Genomic DNA, 16,844 nt, shown 5'->3' with positions numbered 1-16,844 from the left:
GAAATCTCTACCTCTAGAGACATCTGAGATCAGTCCAGTCACATAATCAGGATCATACGGTAACATGAACTCGACAACTCTGGCTTCTATCTCTTTTTCCTGCCTTCTTGCACTGGCTAGGGTATCCAATACAATGTTAAATGATAGCAGTGATACTAGGCATGTTTATTTTGTTCCTAGTGTAACAGGAATGCTTCTAACCTTTCACACGCAAGTGTGATGCATGCTACAGGCTTCTGGTGCCTACCCTTTATCAGGTTAAGAAAACTACCCCTATGTTCTCTGAGATCCAAGCTTAAATAAGATAGGAGGACCTGTCTGATCAAAGTGGAATGAGCCAGGGATATAGTATTAAGGTACAGAGGAGGTATTGAGCCTAGGGAAGAAAAGGCAGACCTGTGGGAGACAAGCCAGGAAAAACCAGATCAGGTTCATGGCCATGAAGAGGCTCTCCCTCGAGTCTAGGCTTCCTGAGTTACTCACGCTGAAGCTTACGTTCCAGCTTCTGGCAGAAGAATGTACAAGAAGCAGCAAGAAGCGGTCCTGGTCTATTCCCTGACTCCCATACTGTTGCACGCGATGATCCTGACAGTGCATCTGTACCTACACAAGCACGTCAGACACTCTGCAGGGCAAACAGGACCCGCTGACATAGGAAATACTTCCATGGCAGGGCATGAACCAAAGAGGTCCCTTCATGGCCCTGGGGACCAAATAAATCTGTCCTCTCTATGCATCTCATCCCTTCTCTGACCGAGGTAGAGAAGATGAAATTAGGGCTGGAGACAGAGATGCTGTACCAACGACGTCTCTTCCTTCCTGTGACTCCTTGGCAGCCAAAGCCTGAGCAGCTAAGGATATGGATGTTGACAGTCAAAACCTCAGAAGCCGGTAGGAGAGAAAAGGGCTGAGGGGAGACGCACTATAAGATGAACACACTTCTGGAGCCATTCAGGTATGGCTTCCTTTAGAGCAAGCTCCAGGAGAATTACACAGAAGGGTTTTCTGGTGGGGGGGGGGGAGAGAATTCACTCTGTTTCCCCAGAGAATCTGCCCCCCAGATCCTGCCTATCATTAGGCTAGAGGGTTACCATTCATCGGGCCACCTCAACTCTGTAAAATATTAAGAGGGCCACATCCCTCTCCCTTGACCAAAATCTGTGACAAAGAAGCCAGGGCCCAGATGTGGGACAAAGCAAAAGACGGCAGCTCCCTGTGGACCACTCCATAAAGCATTTCACGTCTAGAGCTATAGAGCTACTCATCCCATGTTTGACTCCCCACTAAAAGCAATGATGTTCTCGTGGGCCAGCTCTCTAGGCGAGGTGAGACCCTGATTACCAACTTCCATGGTGTAAATACTTTCATGACGGCCAATTTGAAGTTGCTGACAGCGGAAGTGGGGACTGTGCTCTGCTCTGAAGTACAGCAGGGCATCTATGCCCCACACCCCAATCCTGAACCCAACCCAATAGCCAGCTGGCCTGCCCTCAGCTACTTCCCCAAGCTCACTGTCCATCCCCAGGGAGGGTGTCTCCTCTCTCCTACAGCTGGCACGGTGACTCAGCTTCCCCTAAATTTAGGGAAAAGGGTGGAGGGCAGAGTCAGCCTCCCAGGCTCCTCTTCTTCTCCCTGAACTCCCACCACCCTGTTAGCTGAGGGGCTTGGCACAAGGTCCCCTAGCCCCAGTCTCTAGTCCATCCCCTCCCGGCCTTACCTCCACAATGAAAAATACCCCCAGGATTTCCCACCCAGTGTGGCTGCCCCCATGGAATGGTCATAGGCTTAGGCCATTAAGAAGGAAGGGAGACCTTCTGGTCCCTCCCAACATGGCTCTGCACACTCGGCCATTTCTTGCCTTTATCTCCCCAGTGAGCTCTCTGGTCACCCCATTCTCTCTCCTCTCTCCAGGAAGATGAGCCCATTCTCTGATAGGAAACAGAGTTTGGTTCCTCAGTGCCTGCTTCTCATACAGAGCAGGTCCAAAAGCCAGGACTAACAGGACAGTTGAACAAGAAGGGGACCTTGGCCTCCCCACCAAAATGAGACATATCTTGAAAGGACCCACCAGGGTTGAACACTTGGGTAGAGCCCAAGGCCTTTAGGACACCCTTTCTATCTTTGTTATGCCTCTGAGTCTACAGAGGCCTCCCTCCAGCCTTCTCCACACCTTCCCCCTGGGAACTGAAGTCTGAGGACAGCAGGCAGTTGCAGAAAGCATCTTCTCTCTGCATAGAGAATCTGTACTCCAGCCCCAAAGTCACCACTTCCAAGAAGCTTTCCCTGATTGCCCTAGGTGGTAAGCCTTGCTTTCCCTCCAGCTCTGGGGCTTTGGTCCCCACCTCTGTCACAGCACACTTTACATTCCTGCGTAGCTGTCCCTTAACTAGACGGTAAACTCCCTGAAGGCAGGAACTGAAAGACACTGATCTTTGAATCTCAATGCCTGGCTTACAGCCTAACAGACAACCAATGCAGGAAGGGACGGCTAGGACGAGGCTCCTGACAGCCTCTCCTCCAGGTCCAAGCGGCACCTGCCAAGGGGCGACGGCTATGCCTACACCTCCTCCCCGCAGCGAGACCAACCAAGACCAAAGAGGGAAGGGGAGGGGATTCCTAAGACTGATGGCCCACGAGGCTCTTACCTGCTACCCGGTGGGCCACCAGCCCCTCCAGGTTCAGTGGCTCCTCTTCTGGAGTGCGGGAGGGGTCTGAAGTCACTTCCTTTGGTGGGAGCTGAGGCTGAGCAGTGAGGCCAGGGAGAGAGGCTGGGGGCTGCTGAGGCCCTGGAGGGTTATGGGTAGTTGGAAGGAAGGCAGACGAGGAGGAGGAGGCTGGGCTCTTTGGACGGAAACTCTGGTTGGGCCCACCTGGACACGGCTGATAATCGTAAGGTGAGTAAGCCCTGCCAGGAGGGAAGGACTCCAGGGAAGCCCGTGGGGCCGGCTCAGGGGCTCCCAAGGAATGCCCACTGGGGATGTAGCCAGATCTGGACTGGGTCAGTGGATGGGGCTGACAGGAGGAGCCGGAGAGAGGCTGGGAGGACAGCGGGGAAGCCCCTGGCCAGGCCCCTGGGACACTCTGGGACTTGTGCAGGGGGGCCGCGGCCGTCGGTTCCAAATCCAGCATGAGCATGTTGAGTGTTTCGATGGACTGCTCGATCTCCTGCTGGGAGGCTGCTCTTGGGAACTCAGGGAGGCCAGGGATGGGGGTCTCTGCCAGCGGCTGGGGGCTGGGCCTGCTGGGCCCGAGACTCTCCAAGTAGGCTCTATCCTGCTGGCGAGGAGGGGGACGAGGCTGCTGCTGCTGCTGCTGCTGCTGCTGCTGCTGCCAGGAATTCAGGCCCCTCTGCACAGCCTCCCGGCTGCTGCCCCCACGGGCCGGAGCTGGGGGCAACTGGGGCTCGGTTTCTGGAAAGGACTGAGAGCGGAACATACCGCTGGGGTCATGGCCATAGTGGGAGGTGGTCATTGGCTGCGGCCAGGCTGGGTGGGGCCCCTCTCGCTGGTAGCCGGCTAAACCCTCCTGTGCGGAGTAGGAGGGCCGCATGGGGGCCGTGTGGCCAGCGTGGGCAGGCATCGACCGGCTGGCGGACTCATAGGCGTAGCCCCCACCGTTGACCATAGGTTCCGCGGGATAGGGCTTGTCCAGACCGTTGGTCAGTGAGGACAGGGCCTCTGGGTAGCCCCCCTCGCTGGTGTTGGTGACCCCATCCAGGGAGGACAGTGTGCCCATGCTGCCCACGCTGTGCCCATCCTGGTTGGGCAACTCGTCATCCAGGATGTCCGTCTCCCGCTCAGATGCCAAGGCCCCACCGTTGACGTGAACCTGGGCCGGGACGACATGGCGGCCAGGGGAGGGCACGGCAGGGCCCCCCGCTGGGCGGGACCGGAGATGCTGGGTATGGTACATGGCGCCTTGCTTCTCTCTCTCTACGCCGAAGCCGCTGAGCAGACGGTCCAGCTCCCGCTTCTCCTCAGGACTCAGGGCAGCAGGGGCACTGGAGGGGCCAGGGGCAGGCTCATCGGTCTTGTCTGTCTTGGTGGAGGCTGTGGAGTTGCCGGAGTCACTGCTCACGGAGAGGGTGTGCTCTACGTGGTTAGGGGTGGCCGACAGGACAGGACGCGTGGCATTGACGGCTCCGGTGCTGCCGTGCAGGGAGTCCTTCTTCTTCACCTTGGCATACAGGCTCCCGTCCAGAGGCCCCTGAGTGTGTCCCACCACCTCTGTAAGAGAGCCACGGGGGGAACAACAATCAGCAGACGTCAGTGGGGGGCAATGACATCTCCTCCCCGAGGAAAGGAGCCAAGAGCTTCCGTTCCCTAGACCCTAAAATCTCCTCACACCACCCGAGATAGAGCTGAGGTCAGAGGATATAGGGGAGGAGGACAAAGGGACCCCTACCCCGGGCTCTTGGGCCCCAACACCCGGCTTCAGGGCCAAACAGCGAAGTCTAAGACTGGCTGGGGTGCTCTGGGAGCAAGATGCCCCAGTCCAAAGCCTGGCTCTGGTATCTCCCCAGCTTCCCAAAGACCTGGAGGTACTGGGTCAAGATGGAGTTCAGCCAAGCCAGCACTCCCCGTGCTTTCCCTCTGAATGCTGGGCTCATGGGCTTCTGGAAAGGGGGTTCAGGGGCCAGGGTGGCATGGGAAACATCTTAGGAATCCAGAACACAAAAGGAGATGTTCTCATCCAGGAAGGGTGTCCCCTGTGTCATTTTGTCTGCACACAGCTCTGGCGACCCCATGAGCAATACTTTCTCTGAAAGGAAAGAGTGAGCGCTGGGTGGCTCAGGGCCAAAGGGCTGACTCAGGAACGAAGAACTTCCCCACCCAGAGGGACTCGGTGATTTCACACCCTGTACAGTCAGCAGCCCAGCTTCCAGCCCCGACACACACACACACACACACACACGCGCGCGCACACACATACACACATGCACACATGCACACAGGCACAAGCACCTCCCCTCCCCTCACTCCGAGGCAGGCCCCCAGCTGGCAAGAAAAGAAAGTCCCCTCCCAAAAACTGCACAAACTCCAGCCAGACACCAACAGTCACACACACACCAACCACACACGGGAAAACCAGACACAAAGACATCCAGAGACACACACACACCAGCTCATAATCACCCAAGTCGAACACCCAGCGGCCAAATCAAACGCCCTGGTGTGCTCTTGAGGTACACGAGACAGGTGACCTCGAGACGCCAATCACCTTGCTAGGCACCTTTACACGCACATTATTTCTTTTTTTTTTTTTCTTTTTTTTTTTTTTTAAATTTTTTTTAACATTTATTTATTTTTGAGGCAGAGAGAGACAGAGCATGAACAGGGGAGGGTCAGAGAGAGAGGGAGACACAGAATCTGAGACAGGCTCCAGACTCTGAGCTGTCAGCACAGAGCCCGACGCGGGGCTTGAACTCACTGACCGTGAGATCATGACCTGAGCCGAAGTTGGCCACTTAACCTACTGAGCCACCCAGGCGCCCCATACACGCACATTATTTCTAATCCTGTGAGTCAGCGAGTTTTACACCTACTTTAAGGATGGGAGAAACTGAGGTTCACAGAAGTGAAACCATTTATCTGCAGATACATGGTATCTGGTAAAGCGAGGATTTAAAATCAGAGATTTAAAATCACTTAAAAGTCAATTAAAATACAACTAAATTAAAAGCAAAATTGATATCAGAACGTCAAAGACCATGCAATTTCTATTATTCCACATTCTCGTATCACACACACACACACACACACACACACACACAGAGTAAAATAAACACATAAAAGGCAGCAATACCCAAAAATAAATACTTAAATTTAAAGCCACAATCATTCCAGAAAATACAAGCTCCTACCATGCCCAAGGATAGGCCCTCAGGCCAGAAGTGGCAGCCTCTAAAAATAAACACTCATACAGAAGCCCACGGCCAAAAACAAGTGATCAGACAACCACAAAACAGGAACATCCTGATCAACACACACACACACACAAACCACAGGCCAACCAAATGACGTCACCGGGAGCAGGCACAGAGATGCCGGCAAGGCACACGGTCCACACACACCCCCCGGGGGCTGGATGCTCTGCCCATTCACTTAACTCTCCAGAACCATCTATCTGTCCCCAGTTTTCCCTGGGGCTTTGGGATGCCGGCCGGCAGCAGGCCCCAAGTGATAGGGGGCCAGAGTGTGGCCACAGCCCTAGGCTCACAGGGATGGGTCTGGTCTGAATCAGACATAGGTCTGAATCTCCAGCGGTCTGCTCCCTGTGCCAGGTCCCCTAATAGTTGTTAAGATGCAGATACAAGCATGGCTGCCTCTTCTAAGTGGCCTGTCACCGTCCATAAGGTGTCGAAGCTACTAAAGGAGAGAGGCTGTCCTTCGTGCCATGTCCTCTAAAGAACTGGGCTCCTTGCTACACCAAATAAGAGACCCCAGCTGACTGCTTCCCTAGCCGGAAGCATTGCCGACAAGGGCTCTCCTCCACTCAGACTTCCGAGGGTGGTGCCGTGAGAGTGGGCCCCTCGCAGCAGTCAGAGGAGGCTGGAGGGCCGTCCTTCCTTCTCTCTGTGCCTGGAAAGCTGCTGGCACCAGAGAAACAGGCCCATTCCGGGGCCCTGGCCCCACTCTGCAGCTCACACTGCGAGATGCCAGGTGCCTTCCGGGCCAGGGAGCTCCTGCATCCCCTGCACCTCCTAATCCCCCAAGCCCATGCTCATGTGGTCTGGGAAGCGGGGGGGACAGCAAAGCAAAGGGTGGTGTGTCCAGTACGCTCCCCATCTGCACTTAGGGTCGAGGAGAACCGCTGGGTGCAAACCAGTGCGAACCTGTAAGTATCCTTTCCTTCTGGGAGAAAGTGGACCCACTCCTGCATCTCACTCGGGTTCATAAAAGAAGCGCTTTTGGCAAGAGAGCTAAGAGAGCATTCCCGGAGGCAGGGAGGAAGAATTCACACTAATTACCACTACCTGATATCTCGTCCCTTTTGGCCCCTACATTGATTCTGACAACGTCAAAATTAAGCTCATTCTGCCATGTAATCTACCCCCAAGGGGTCCACTGTTTGCAGCAACATCAGGAACAGTAACTGCCAGGCCACTGAGGCTGAGTAAGAAAATGGAAGAAGTAAAAATTGTTGAACTAAATCTTTTTTGCAAAGTAACAAACAGAAACGTCTATTGCTGTCTTCCAAAAAGGAGCCAGCTGCTTCTGACCACCCAGTGCTGGCTACATGTTCCGGGCTCTTCTGCACCTTCACTGGTCTTCCTTTTCACATCAGGGGGAGATGGTGAGGACACCCCAGACCCATCCCAGGTCTGTCTAGTCCCTGTGAGGGTTCACTGAAACCCCAGCGTGTCAGCATGACCCCAGCGGAGGCACACACCCCCGTTCCTTCTAAAGGAGATAAAGTGCTCCCCGCACCCCACACCGGTACGCACATGCCCATCATTCCCTTCTGCCCATCCACCGTGGCCGCGTTAAGTGCTATTTAGCAGGACCACAAGAAGCCGGAACATAGCGCTGGTTTCAATCTATTAAGGCAGGAAGGGCAAAAGAGAGAGGCAAGCAGAGTAAGGAGGAGGGTGAAACAGAGAGCCAGAGAAGAGGGGCTTTAGAAAGGTGGGGGGGAGATGGCTTTGAGGCTCTAAACCTGAGGGGCCACCAGATTCAACTCACAGTCCCAGAAGCCTCCAGGGGCATGACCAGTTCAGGGAAATCCTCTCAGTTGAGAGGGTGCTGGGCATCCAGGGGCAGGGAGCAGGGGGCAGAGGAAGAACCTGCCTGGTTGGTGGGGCCGTGGGGACAGGAGGAACCTGTCACCGGCATGGGTGACGGTGGAACAGAAAGCTAAACTTCAGGGGAAACGCGAGTTACAAGCAGCCCGGAGTGGAGAGCTCCCAGCCCCAAGGCCAAGCCAGCCAGAACGTCCTGTCTCATGGGCCTTCTCCCTGGCCATTGCTCTAGGGAAGCCGAGAAGCCTGCAGTCCTTTCAAGGCCCCACTTGCTTTGTCTGACTACATCTCCTGGCTCTCCCCAGCAGCTGCTCCGAACCCGCACTCCACCCTCGACGCTGAGCTTGATTGCACCAAGAGGCCCTTATTCCACAGCGGCCGTACTCCAGATGTGTGAGTCACGCTTTTGGAAAGCCCTGAGGAAAATCCCCAGCTGACTTGGATGTGGACCTACTCCCTAGGCTCCTGCCAGCAGGCCGCGGAGGTGTGTGCGGTGCTAGAAGGCGCGGCACAGGCCAGGATGCAGGGAAGGAGGGACGCATCCATCCCATACGCTTCAACCAGAATGAAAGAAACACGGGTGCAAAGGTGATTTGGGTTTAGGGCAGGTGTTTCCCAATTTTGATGTTCATAAGCATCTCCTCCAGGGATTGGTTAAAAACATGTAGATTCTGGGGCCCCACCCCCAAAGATTTTCACTCATAGGTCTGGGGTGAGGCCAAAGAGCAGTGTTTTAGCTCTCCCAAGGTTCTGGGGCTCACACAGGTGGATAACATCTTGGGAAATCCTGATCCCGGTGGTCAGCACTTTGGACTCTGAGATTAAGCATCCTCACTTCTCTTACTAATGTCTAGTGGAGAAATTTTCTTGTTTAAATGTCAGGACAGATGGCCTGACCATAAAGAATAAAAGGTGCCAGGGACACCGGGGTGGCTCAGTAAGTTAAGCGTCCGACATCGGCTTGGGTCATGATCTCGCGGTCCGTGAGTTCGAGCCCCACATCGGGCTCTGTGCTGACAGCTCGGAGCCTGGAGCCTGTTTCAGATTCTGTGTCTCCCTCCCTCTCTCTGACCCTCCCCCATTCATGCTGTGTCCCTCTCTGTCCCAAAAATAAGTAAATGTTAAAAAAAATTTTTTTTAAATAGCAAAAGGTGCCAGGCTGATCGAGTGCAAGAAAGAAGTTTCCTTTAGTGATGATTCAGTGAGGAGCGACCCCTCCTTGTCTAACCTGCAGACCTGTTTTGAATAGTGAATGATTTATTAAGGTTTTCAGGATGGGGCCTTTCATGATAAAAAGTCTTTTGGGTCCACATCCAGCAGAATAGCAATTCATTAAAATATATTGCCCAGAGCGGTGATGACCAACCCTTGTGGAAGAAAATCAATGCCGTGCCAATAGGAAGAGGCACCGTGCCCACCGTGGACACAGGTAGCTCAGAGGCAGACCGGGGCCCCCGCAGACCCAAAGGGAATCTCAGCTCCTTACACACGGGAGGGGAGCATCAAAGGCCATGTGTGTCCAAGAAGCAGGTGAGCTTTGGGGCACCCAGGTGGCTCAATTGGTTAAGCATTCAACTCTTGGTTTTGGCTCAGGTCATGATCATGATCTCACGGTTCGTGTGATCGAGCCCCATGTTGAGTTCTGTGCTGGCAGTACGGAGTTCTCTTGGGATTCTCTCCCTCTCCCTGCCCTTCCCCTGCTTATTCTCTAAATAAATAAATAAGAAGTAGGTGAGCTCTGATAAGGGCTGAGGCTAGGCCAAGAAGCAGCCTGGAGAGCAAGCTCTGGACGTGTTAACCCGTTAGCCACAGACTCTCCCTCGGCCATGGAGGGAGCCAGGCTGGGGCTAGGACCAGGGCTATTGAGAAGCAACAGTGTAAGAGCCAGAGGAGGGGGCTAGGTAGCAGGGAGGCCACAGAGATACAGTTCTGGAGAGAAGGCAGAGGAGATGTACCCCTTCCCACCCCACCTTTGTGCCAGATACACCCCGTTACTCCAAAGGATGGTCCCCATCTTAATGGCAAGTCAGCTTGCATCAACCACTTAACCACACAGAGCCCAGCCTCCAAGCCTGGCGAGCGAAGATTCAGATGCTCACTTGAAGTTTTGCTGAGTGACGAGACTCAGGAGCTACGTACCGTAAGCTAGAACTGGGACATCCGGACACTATTCTCCTCTCTCTCTATTCCTCTTTACCTATTTTAACAGCTTCCATCACCCACAGAGTAAAGCCCAACCCACCACTGCTGGACTGCCAGACCTCTTCTCATCTGGCCCTTGTCTGCCTTTTGAAGCCTCACCTTCACTGTCCTCAATACTCCAAATACCCTTCAACGCACTCAATATTCATATGCTCTTTCCTCCTCTGGGCCTTGTACATGCTGTTCCTTCTCCTGTAAGATCTTTCCTTGCTTTTCTTCCCCAAAGCTCCCAACTTCCCTGGAAAACCCCTTTCTCCTCCTTCAGGTTCAGTCTGAACTGCTTTGTGACACATTCCTCAACCTAACCCTTTTCCCACAGCCCTCCAGACTGAGATTAACCTCTTCTCTGTTCCTGTTGCCTTTTTCAGACAACTACTCTAACACCAACCTCCCTATTGCTATCCATGTGTGTCCTCCCACTAAGGTGAGGGCTCCTGGAGAAAAAGCCTTTGTCTCTCCCCACACACACCCCGGTCCAGTGCCTGGTTCCCAGAAGGTACCCTTCACAATATGTTCTACGTGAACAGTGCCTCTTGGACTTTAAGGCCTAACCTGCATGGCTATTAGGACAGCTCTACAGGATGCAGTGCCTGGCACACATTATACGTTTCCTAAATGCTTCTTGCGTTATATTAAATAATCCAAAAACTTTTATATAGTCCTGTCAGCTACCGGGACACTCTTCTTCCACTGCCACCCAGGGACGAGAAAAATCAGAGGTTCAAGGTGGACCCAAGCTTCTGCCTAAGGGAAGAAGAAAGAGAACAGCACGAGAGAGGAGTGTTTACGTGGTTATTAGCACTGGCTGGGCACGGTGGAGGTGCCTGCAAGCTGGCTGAGCCAGAGCTGGACCCATGGTGTCTCTCAGAGGGCTCCACGGCCATACTCCAGTCCAGTGGACGTTAGCTTTCTTAGGTAAGGACCCTTGGGGATAGCTGATGAAAGCCGAGACTAATTTCCAAAAAAAATGCACAAGCACAAACGTCGTACCTAATTTCAGGGGGTCAACAGACCCCTCCAAGTCCATCTATGACTCTTAAATTTAGATGTATGCATCGAACAGGGTGCTGCTTCTGGGGATCCCTCTCTGGCACCCGGGATTCCGCCAAGAATGCCAGGCTCTACGAGAGACAGGAGAGCGCACCGAAAGGAAAATCTTCTGGTTGGGGGAGCGCAGAGGGGGTCTAGCCCAGAGCAGCCCACTGAGTTGCGACCTGCCCGAGGAAGGCAAGGGTGAGGAGAGGATGGTGATGGACAGGGGCATGCAGAACCTCAGCCCCATGGCCCAGGCACGACCTGGGGTCCTCCTGAGACACCCTAGCAACAGTGGCAGGGATCTCCTGTGCCCCTGTCTGTGACAGCCTTAGCCTCCACCCATGCTGACCTCCCATCCCACAGCCAGCCGGGGACTGAGGCAGCCCTTTGTTCCTCCCAGCTGCAGAGAGCTCTGGAACATCTCCAGATGGGAACGGGCTTCCTCGGGGACTCTGAAGGTCAGCAGAATTAGGGTTGAAGAGGAGCACGCAACTCTCTGGAGGGGAAGCGCACAGAGGAGACACTGCTTCTGAGATGGCAGAGAACAGGCAACAGGTGCAGCCCAAGAGACTTGGGTCCACACTGGGAGGTGTCCGCGGAGGAGCACGGGCCCTCAGGCCCCATGGGCAGGGACAGACGAGTCCACGCATGGCAAACAGACACCTGTCTCTCTTCTTGTTTCATAGCACTTGGAGGGAACCCACTACGTTTTCCGAGACTGGACAAAAGATCAGTAAGAGTCCTCTCAAGGCTGCTGTCAATCCTTTCACAGGTGGCTCTGTGCCCTGTACAAGCGACCTCACCAGAGATACCCACAAACCCGCCTCTGTGGACCCAGGGAGGGTGGGTGGCCACCTCTGTCATTCCACTGAGACAAGAAAGAAAGAAGGCCCAATGTCCAAGTGGAGGCCTGGTCTCAACTTCACCCTGTGGGCCTTGAAGGTGGAGAAAGTCAGCAAAGAGAAATTGGAAAGACAGCCCCTCCCATGGGCTGCTCCAGGAAGTTAGCGGAGCCAAGAGAGCTTTTTAAACGTCATGAGGTTTTAAGCTAAAGGGTCTTAGGGGATCAGTTACTCCACTGCCCACCCCTCAGTTTTCAGGAGGCAATGACACTCAGCAGGCTCAGCGAATCCCTCCCCCTCCCCCCCAAGGTCACCCAGCACAGAGAAGTTCGGCGCTCGTTCTCCTAACGGCCTTCAAGGTGAAGATGGCTGAAGTCTGGGGAGGGCAGGGGGACTCCATTCATGGCTGCACACCAAGAACCTCACAATATAATATATGGGGCTTCATCAAGCGATGATGATAGATGTGTCCCCAGGCCTTCCTCAGGAAGGACCCGTGGCACTTTCACAGATACTATCTTACTTGAATTCCTCCAGAGAGAGGGAGTAGGGACAGAAAACTCAACCGTGACCTTTATTTCAGACCCGAGAGACCGGGGCCTGGATGATGTGTGACCTGCCGAGGTCCCACAAAGGCCCACGCCTGTGGGGCAAACGTGAACTCTCAGGGCCAGCCGCTTGACTCCAGCCTGGCCTTCAGCTCCCACGCCAGGCACTATAAGCAGAGCCTGGCGCCCCCACTCCCTGCCCTCGGCCTATCCGGGCACCAGATATCACAGGCGCTCGGGACAGTAAAAATAGCACCCGAGCCCACAACAACCGAAGTCCTTCTGCCAGGCCAGGGCGTCCGCCTGGACACTCAGGGATCCCTGGCCAGGAGGATGGTCGAGCCAATACAGGCCCTGCCAAAGTTGGGGGAAAGCCATGAATGGGAGCCCACGGGCGGCCAGCGGGGGAGTGGTCAGCACGGGGGGGTGCCACAAAGCCCCGACCACAGAATGGGGGCGGGGGTGTCCTGAATAAAACATCCCACTGGGAATGTTTCGGGAGCTAGCCATGCCTCCAGTACATTCCCTCCACCCACCACCCCATTCTCATCCTCCGTGAGCGAGGCCAGCTCAGACACTCTGCCCCCCACCAACTCAGCCACCCCTCAGACCTGAGGCGGCGGCTTTCACTCGTCCCGGGGCAGCAAGTCCAGGAGGGAGGTGGCCACCTCCAAAGGCAGCGCGGCGGGCCACAGCCCCACACCGCCCCACGCGCTTCCCTGGTCCGGGTCCACGGCAGATCCCGGTCCACGAGCACAGAAGCCGCCCCCCCCCCCCCACCTCCGGGTCCTACAGGGAGCGCCACGCAGGGACACACACAACTGCCCAGCAGACACTTACCCTCTGGACGGAGAGGGAGAGAGGGGAGGAGAAATAACCACTCCGATCTGATCTCTGCTCCTTGTGCCTCAAGTTTCAAATAAGTCCTCCATGGCTGCAGCCCCAAGGCTGTCTGTGTCCTGCTCGGGGCTCCCTCAGACTGTCAGGGGTGGGAGGAGCCAGTGCCGCCTGCCTGCCCGGTCCACACGCACCACCCCTCCCTCCACTCGCTCCCTCGCTCTCTCCCCCTCTCGGCCAGCTCTGCCTCGCTCTGGCTTGTAGGAAGCCAGTGGGATAAAACTCTGTCTGTAATTTCAGCCAGCTGGGTCCCCAGGGCTTCACTTATCATCCTGTAGCTATGCAGCTCTTGAATGACATCACAGTGGCTTCCCAAGCCCTCCACACGGAGCGAGGAGCGGCGGCCAGCAGCCCGGCCCAGCTCAGCCCCAGTCCCAAACCCATCGTGGCCCCAGTGCCCAGCGAAGTGGGAAGAGCGAGCCCGGGAGCAGAGCAGCCGGGATGCTAGGGGGAGAGAGGGAAGGGCCAGAGCTCCTACGATGGTACTGAGATTTATTTCTCCAAATTTTTCCACATTTTTTTCCATTCTCAGCAAATGAAAGGCAGAACAGATGACAACAATTTTCCAGCTGCTGAACAATAAGGTGGAAATCTTTTTTTTTTTTTCCCCTCCCTCTCCCCCTCCTTCCCCCCAGCGGGGCAGAGTCTAGGAACCAGGACACTTCCTTGGCTTATAAAGGGGAAGAGGAAAAAAAACACAAGCCCCTGTTCTTCCCAGAGGTGACAATAGTTCTGAGGAGAGGAACTGAGGTGTCACCCAGGCCGGTCTCTGGGAGGGGGACAGGAGCCCCAAAGTTACATTTCAGTGCGAAGCTTTGGATTCTGGCTCAGCGAACTGGACGATTTATGAGGCCCAACTTTGGGAAGGCCAGTGGGCATCTGGCCCATCTGATCCACCAAGGCCACCTAAGATGCCTCCAATTGACTAGCTCTCAGTATTCAGCTTGTTGCAATCTATAAAGATCATGAAGAGTGGAGAGAATAACTTTTCAGAGCATCAGTGACATCCACATTCAACCGCAAGCACCCAGATCTGAAGCAGGCCCCTCAGCCAAAACCACGAGAGTGCCCGAAAGTCCCACCATCATCCTGGCGTGCCCCCAAAAGTGCCAGAAAGTCCTGGTGTCCCTGACAGCAGGACACCAAACCTTAACTCTTATTTGCACCACGTTGGTGACTTACTTGCACATCAAGGGGATGTCCCAACTCTCAGAGTTGGTAAGAGATGGCCTGGGGGCTGCAGCCAGGCCACGGGGGCTTCAGGGTCTGTTGTCTCCTTGAAGACCCCAGTTAGTTTGCAATCCCAACATGCTTCTGCATCACCCCACCCCAGTGCCCAGACCTTTCACAAGTCTGGCGCCACAGGCAGGCTCGGGAGGGAAGAGGCAGGCGCCTGGGCTGATACCTCAACCCTGGCCCCCTCCCCATTGCCAGCATCACTCTCTGGCTGCCTCTTTCTGAGACTAAACAAGGAAAATAGGAGGAAGAACAAACGTGGTACCAAATGCCCTGTACGCTGGTCTTGCCCTGTCTAACTGCATCTACAGGGATGAGACGGGATAGGCCCCTAGCCCAGTAACACAGACTTCACGGACACCATTACGAATGGGGAGGGGAGAAGTGAATTTCCAGGCCTCAGGCTCCAAACTGGAGGCAGGACAACTTGGAATTTTCCCAGTGCCGGGTTGTTGGAAGACCACCATCTGGACAAACTACTGCAATTACCCTCCTACCTCCACAGAGCCTTCTAGAACTAACCAACAAGTCCCAAGCTCCTGAAAGGGTTAAGGTTACCCAGTCCATGGACGTTCCTACCCAAACCCCACCCACAACAGTGTTAACCTAGATTTTATTTGTGTAGGACCTTCTTGTTTATCTGTACATGTGAATCCTACCAACATCATTTTTATATAATTTTGCAACTTTTAAAATAAACTTCATATGGGGCACCTGGGCAGCTCAGTCGGTCGAGCATCTGACTCTTGATTTCGGCTCAGGTCACGATCCCAGGTTTGTGGGATCAAGTCCCGCATCTGGGTCCACACTGAGCATTAAGCCTACTTGGGATTCTCTCTCTCTCCCTCTGCCCCTCTCCCCTGCTTGTGCACGTGCACGCTGTCTCTCAAATTAAATAAGTAAATAATTAATTAAAAACCTAATTTAAGCTCAAGTAGTTCTAAGCATCAATACCCATAGATACATACCGTATAAAATCTATACCTTTTTTTCCTAACAAGCATTAAAATAAATGCACCTAAAATCGTTTCATATATAATTGTCAACCTGGCCAACATAACCACACTTTGGAAACCACCGCACAAGTCCCTAGAAGTCACAACCGGATCCTACGGTTCTGTGCTACCTCCAGGGACCGGCTGCACCAGAAGCCCTGGGAGTTTTATAAAAACCCTGAACCCCTGGCCCCACCCCAGACCTTCAGAGGCAGAATTGTGAGAGGTGGGGCCTAGGGAACCTGAATTGTGAAACGCTCCCCAGCTGAGAACGCTAGGCCGCCAGGTTTGGGAAAAACTGGTCCTCGCTCTGTTTAACTATTTTCAGGTATGGGGAATCTTACTATCCCCCCAAAATGCCCACTTCATCTTTAGATGGCTGTAACGGGTAGATTTTAGCACCCTGTTTTTTCCACTAACTGGCCTTGTCGTGCCCGATGGCAAATTTCTGCCACCCGAGAGCTCTGCAGATACTAAACATGGTGCACATGTCCTCCTAAGTCTCTCCTCTGACAGGCAGTCTCTCCCCAGAACCCAGCCTGGAATCCCTGCGCCCGCCGTACCATTACCTCCCTTTGCTTGACATCCGAGCACCCGTGTGAGTGGTTTTATCACTGGGAAGCAAAGGTCCCACAAACAACGCATGTAACTCTCTGACCTATATAGCGCCATACGCCTATCACCTCCCACATTCTGGAAACCACACCTTTAATAATGAAGCCTAATGTTATACCCAGGCCTTCTTGCTCATGTCACTTCAGAATCTGCCATGAACAGTGGCTAAGAACACAGGCTTAGGGGTCAAGCAGACACTGGTTTGAATCCAGACACTACCACTTACTAGCTTAGTGCAACCCTGGGCTGATTACTTAATTTTTCTGAGCAAAATGGAGTATATTAATATTTTGATCTCAGAAGGTACTGCAAAGACCGATGCAGTGCGCATACAGCACTCGGCACAGCACAGAACACACAGAGATGCTCTATATGAGGCAACCCCATATACACAACCACAACTATGACACCTGCTTCCTCCTCCCCCTTCCCTAACCCAGCTCCACCCTGAGCGGCACCTCAGTGACCCTAGTGCCCCAGGCCCAGATGCAGTATGCCCGATGCTTAAGCTTCAGGGCATATCATTTGGCCTGTCCTTTCCCTGCTCCAAAATCATGGCATCAAATGAAACAGTGATGCTGTTCAGCTAATTAAGTACCAAGACCGTCCAGTTTGGTTACTGCCAACAGCGCCTCTCCCACCTCCAGAAATGGCTTCTCCATAGGACCATGAGGAAGGAGGAGGAAGGAGGGGCAGGCAAGACTTCGGCTGCCTTCACACAAATAGGAAAGTG

General features: G+C 54.1%; 1 protein-coding gene across 1 annotated transcript in view; it reads right to left on the bottom strand.

Moving 5' to 3' along the window:
* Positions 1-16,844, bottom strand: part of TNS1 (tensin 1) — a 225,763-nt gene that overhangs the window by 39,171 nt on the left and 169,748 nt on the right. Inside the window, exon 19 of the mRNA XM_047084469.1 lies at positions 2,646-4,226. Within this exon, the coding sequence (XP_046940425.1) occupies positions 2,646-4,226 (1,581 nt within the window). The remainder of the gene's footprint in view (positions 1-2,645; positions 4,227-16,844) is intronic.

The sequence above is a fragment of the Lynx rufus genome, unplaced genomic scaffold (assembly GCF_022079265.1).
Source record: "Lynx rufus isolate CCGP_SWC_20201006 ecotype Redwood Valley unplaced genomic scaffold, mLynRuf1.p SCAF_2, whole genome shotgun sequence".
In the NCBI taxonomy this organism is placed as follows: Eukaryota; Metazoa; Chordata; class Mammalia; order Carnivora; family Felidae; genus Lynx; species Lynx rufus.
The sequence above is the reverse complement of the archived record's forward strand: the minus strand, read 5'-3'. Positions and strand labels throughout refer to the sequence as shown.